General features: G+C 42.9%; 1 protein-coding gene across 1 annotated transcript; it reads left to right on the top strand.

The window, feature by feature from the left end:
- The first annotated feature begins 1,575 nt into the window (after window positions 1-1,575).
- On the top strand, window positions 1,576-5,345 carry timd4 (T cell immunoglobulin and mucin domain containing 4). The gene is made up of 7 exons (XM_047043093.1): window positions 1,576-1,737; window positions 2,756-3,091; window positions 3,387-3,452; window positions 4,220-4,299; window positions 4,718-4,829; window positions 5,102-5,135; window positions 5,261-5,345. The coding sequence occupies exons 1-7, from the start codon at window positions 1,674-1,676 to the stop codon at window positions 5,343-5,345; spliced, it is 777 nt and encodes a 258-aa protein (XP_046899049.1). The 5' UTR covers window positions 1,576-1,673.
- Window positions 5,346-5,627: the final 282 nt, after the last annotated feature.

Here is a 5,627-nt window from a genome sequence, read left to right on the forward strand (position 1 = left end):
GAGTGGAAAACTGTCACTAATTGCGCCCTTTCTTGTTTTACCCTGTATCACTTAGATTTAGCTAAATGTAAAGTGCATTACAAATAAAATAATAATAATTATTATTATAGGGCCATAAATGCTGTGGGTTCAGTGAACCGGATCATGGCAGAAATTACTGTAAGAAGAAACGGTCCGATGTAAAACTTTAAATGAAGAAACGAGTGGTGGCGCATCGTAACAGGATGGTTATAGCAACAAGGTTAGCGTGACATGCATTTCCTGAGTGATTTTGTGGTTTGTTTGACACCCTCAAATTTAACAGAAATTATTAAGTGGTGGCGGATTAAACAGAAGGCCTATAGCATTTCCCGTTTTGGGTTTTGGCATTTTGAAGTGATCATCCACATTACATTTAGTCATTTAGCACATTAATGATCAAACTTTTATTTTTATGTTTTTTGAATATTCAACGTCATAAAAGCAGTAGTGGAAACTTTATTCTGTAATATTTGGTGAGTTTCGGCACTTTTCAGTTCGAATTTGCCACGTTACAGAGCCAGACAAGACTTTACGAACGGTCCGCACATTCTCACGTCTGCTCAAAAGTTTCCGTGCTGGCCCGCACATTCTCACGTCAAGTAAATCTTTATACATCACAAATTGTGCGTGAAAACCAGCGTACGCAAGCTTTTTGTGCGTACGCAACGTTTATACATCAGGCCCCAGACCTTATGTAACAGTGTGAAAACCAGGAAACTCACTCCTCAGCTATGTAGTGAAGGCCACCCGCGTAAACGAAGAGCTAGCTTTTCTTTGGCGTGGTTGGTAGTGGTTGCGCTTGGCAAGTCGAAGGTCGACTTGTCACATCATTTAAATGAAATGTGTATTTCTTTTGAAAGACATGCAACTTCACATTACCTAAGAGATGTCTATTTATTTATGTATTTACTTATTTATTTACTTATTTAATTATGGCACATTTATTCCTCCATAAAAACAGGGGGGGTGCAGATGTTTGGCTGGAAGGGCTACACTGGGGTGGAAATTGTACTCTTGAGATTTTCTATTTTGTAGTGTAGTTGTATGTTATATGAATCTATCCATGTTTTATAACCTTTTTTGCACTCAAACTGCATTACAGCAATCCGACACGTTCACACACAGAGATACATGTATTCACACATGCGCACATGCACATACACACACACGCACACACATGCACAGCTATGAGTGGACTGTTGTGTTCCTTCCCTGTCCTCCCACCAGAATTTATGCAGATAGGACTCGCTTGTGGACGTCCTGGCCTACAAGGGGGCCGTTATCTCCTCCCACCCTGGCCGGGGGAGGGTGGCTGACTGGGGTTAACAGGGGGGGGCTAGCTGGGGTAAGGGGGGGGCTAGCTGGGGTTAGTGGGGTGGGGGGGTCACAGCCTTCCTGGAGATGTCACAGAGCAACCTCCTCAACACAGCTGCCTATTCAAATATTCACACACACAGACACAATTGCACACACAAACACCCTCTATCTTTCTCTTTTGCTCACCAACTATCTCTCGCACTCTCCCTCACACCCTTTCCAAACCACCCAGCCCCTTTCTCTCCCTCTCTCTTTCTCACTTCCCCTCCCACCCCCCTTTCCGTCCAGCACCAGACAGTAGTGTTCGTCTCTCCTCTGGACAACAAGCCTTCAGCATGGCAGCAACAGGAGAAGGGTGGCGTCCGCTTCTCTGCTTGATCTTCATAGCAACACTACCAGGCAAGGAAACCACTGCAAGAACAATGCTAATACCACACTACACCATACTGCAATAACAATACTCACTCAATAGTGCAATACCAAAACTAACACTATACTGCGGTATACTATTTTAATAACACTAACACCATAATACACGGTACTGTACTGGAGTAACAAAATTAACACTGCAGAATATTAAAGTACCAATAATAACACTACTGCAGTATACTACAACACCAAAACTGACACTATTCTGAACTACAGTAACAATAGTTACACTATACTGTTTTATACTACAGTATCAATACTAACACCATACTGTAGTGTATTGTTTTAAGGAGTCAGATGGCTGAGCGGTGAGGGAGTCGGGCTAGTAATCAGAAGGTTGCCGGATCGATTCCCTGCCGTGCCAAATGACATTGTGTCATTGGGCAAGGCACTTCACCCTACTTGCCTCGGGGGGAATGTCTCTGTACTTACTCTAAATCGCTCTGGATAAGAGCGTCTGCTAAATGACTAAATGTAAATGTATTGCAGTAATAATACTAACACTAAACTGCAGTTTATCACAGTAACACATCATACAATTTCCTGTTCAGGGTTCTCCTTCACTCTTCCTGGATCTTGTTCATGGTTCTCTCACTAAGTTCCTAGTTTATCTCCAGGGAACTTGTGTCTTTGTGTTGTTATGTGTCCACAGTTGACCCATGGTTTGTTAAGGGGATGGGGATTGCTCAGTGATAGAGCAATACTTTATCACTGAGCAATGGCAATTCTAGAGCTTGCAGGTTCAAATCCAACCCTGCACTTTATCTTGGATAAAAGTGTCTGATGTGTTATATTGGGCTATTTATTAATATCTTGGTGTAAATTTGTGAAATTATTGGTGAAATTTAACAAATCTCTGCAAAACGCTGAAGATAAAAAAATAAGAAGTTATTCTATGGTTACCAACGTGTCTATCTAGCAATCATGTTGTTATTTATAGTGTACCCTGAACTCTGTCTCCTATTTCCTGTTTGCTGCTGGCCTCCAGTCAGGTCCTCTGTAACAGCCGTCAAGGTAACGGAGGGTGAGGCAGCCATCTTGACTTGCCAGTACTCCGTGAAGCGTTTTGGCGTGAGTCATGTGTGCTGGGGACGGGACTGTGGAACCTTCTGGTGCAACGACATCCTCTTGCAGACAGATGAGAATGGCATGATCTCCAAGTTGTCGGACCGTTACCGGCTGACTGGGGATGCTCTGGCGGGGCGTTTGGATCTACTCATCCTCCAGGCCCAGAGAACGGACAGTGGGCTGTACTGTTGCCGGGTAGATATCGACGGCATCTTCAATGATAAAAAAGTCACCCACAGCCTGAGGGTTATTAAAGGTGGGACTTTCATGGTGTGTGGTATATTATGGTCTGTATCACACATTGAAACAGCAGATAAAATAAGTACTTGGTTCTAGTTATTAGGAAGGCGGGTGTGTCATGTCCCATGGTCTCTATTTAAAAACAGGAGCCTTTTAGTTTCGTTTGAAGGACTTTTTCTGAACTTAAGAGAAATATAGTTCAATATGTAAACATTTTCTTCTACTCAGATTTAGACTAATGTGATGTTGATGACAATGTAGACTAATTTTGCAGTACATCTATACTGGTGTGATTATGTTGATCTTTCCAGCTCCAGCTGTTAGCATCCAACCCACCACAACCACAGAAGAAACCACAGAGCCTCCCCTTCCTACAGGTGGGACCATCTTCTCTCTCTCACCCACAAGTTAGAACCTCCTTCTACCACAAAGTTAGAACCTCTTTTTACTATAAGTTAGAACCTGTATGTACCACCTCTTAGCACTTCTCTAACAAGTTACAACCTCTCTCTACCACAAGTTAGAACTTCTCTCTACCATCTCTTAAAACCTATCTCTTCCACCTCTTAGAGCCTCTCTCTCCCACAGGTTAAAACTTCTCTCTACTACCAGTTAGTCTCTTCCGACAACCTATTAAAACATCTCTCTTTCAAAGCTTAAAACTGCTCTCTACCCAAGTTTGGAATCTCTCTCTACCATAGGTTTAGAACATCTTTTTACCAAAGCTTAGAACGTCTCTTTACCACCTGTTGAACCTCTCTTTAACACAGATTACAACATCTTTTAGAGCATTAGAACAACAGAAAACCTCTTAGACTAAGATATGTAATTTGGCTTCCAACACTCACCAAAAAAGATGCATATAAAAAAAAACACGTGCATGCACACAAGCATGAACACACACTCATACAAACATAAAACCCAAATACGGGTGGGTAGGTGTGTTGTATTTGTAGTCTGAACCTGTGGTTCAATTATCTGAGCTCTCAAGAGGGGATCGAATCTTTCACTTCCTGCCAAGTGCATGCAAACGTATGTGCCCTCCGCTTTTCCGGAAGATCAGGTCCTCTAGATAGACACTGTGGTAGGGCCTGATTCATTCCAATTCTAAAGTGTGTCTATGTGGGTGTTGTGTGTCACTCAGAACATTGGGCAGTTGCTGAGTCACCTTATGTAGATGTTCACAGACGGAATTCTAGCGTGTTGGTGCATTCGGGGACAGTTGTGAGTAATCATGCAGAATTTCCTTCTCCTTCATCACATTAATGCATCAATCATCAACATCATCATCACCATAATCAACATCTTTATCATCATTTTGATCTTTGGACTATAATAATTAATTAAATACCCCCCCCCCGCCCCCCCACACACACACACACACACACACATACACACACATGGTCTATGCATGCACTTGCCCTTTTTTTTTCAATACACACACACAGATGCACGAACACTTGCACTCACATAGAACATATGTATACATGTATACATACACACACATCGTCCATGCACATGCTTTCTCTCTTCCTCTAAAACACATCATACACACACACACACATTCTACACACACACATATTCTACACACACACACACACACACACACACACACTCATGTGTGCCTCTCTGCTGCCACCAGCTGGAGGATGTGGTCCCTGCACTGTCTCTGCAGATCAACGTTCCGGTGCTCTCTCTCTCCCTCAGTCTCCTGTTGTTGTTGCTTGGAGCTCTGGCCCTGCTGGCTTTCAAACGTAGGAACACCCACACCCTGGCCAACGATTGGTTAATTGATTCGTTGTTGGTTGGTTTTTATGTACAACAATATAACAAATATGATTCCCAATTTCAAAGGGATGACACATGAATTCACACATATTCATGAGGTCCTGTGTGTGTGTGTGTGTGTGTGTGCACGCGTGTGTGTGGTTTGAGTTGGTGTGAGGATGAGTGAATGTGTCCAACCCTTGATGTACTTCCTGAATGTAGCATCTTCAACGTGGTCTTGTTATTGTTTTCTCCTCAGGAGGAATCCACCTGAGATCTCTGAAGACAGGCTGGTGAGAAAATAAGCTCTTCTGTAACTGCCATAAATGGATATAAACGTACATTTAGGCTATAATACATCACCGACGATTCATTAATGATTATATAATCCGTGACTGATATAATGTTCATATTCCAGTCTCTCAACCAAAGAACCGCCTCACATTATCTACGAGATCCGGATGAGGAGACCCGTCGAGGAGAACATCTACACGCTGGACTAGGGGGGGGGGGGGGGGGGGGGGGGGGGGGGGGGGGGGGGGGGGGGGGGGGGGGACACGTTCTAGGGGGGACATCTAGACGTTGTAAACATTGGGTGCTTAGCCTTAAATACTAGTCAAGGTTTGATGTGAGTTTAGAATTTGCATTTGTAATTTTGCATTACATGTTTTGCTTCATATAATATAAACATTATGTTGGACTCATATTGTTGTACAATATTGTTGTACAAATTACAAACCAAATTCTAACCTAAAAGGATCGGGCTTTGGAGAAAAAGCCCCGCC

Source organism: Hypomesus transpacificus, chromosome 20, assembly GCF_021917145.1.
Source record: "Hypomesus transpacificus isolate Combined female chromosome 20, fHypTra1, whole genome shotgun sequence".
In the NCBI taxonomy this organism is placed as follows: Eukaryota; Metazoa; Chordata; class Actinopteri; order Osmeriformes; family Osmeridae; genus Hypomesus; species Hypomesus transpacificus.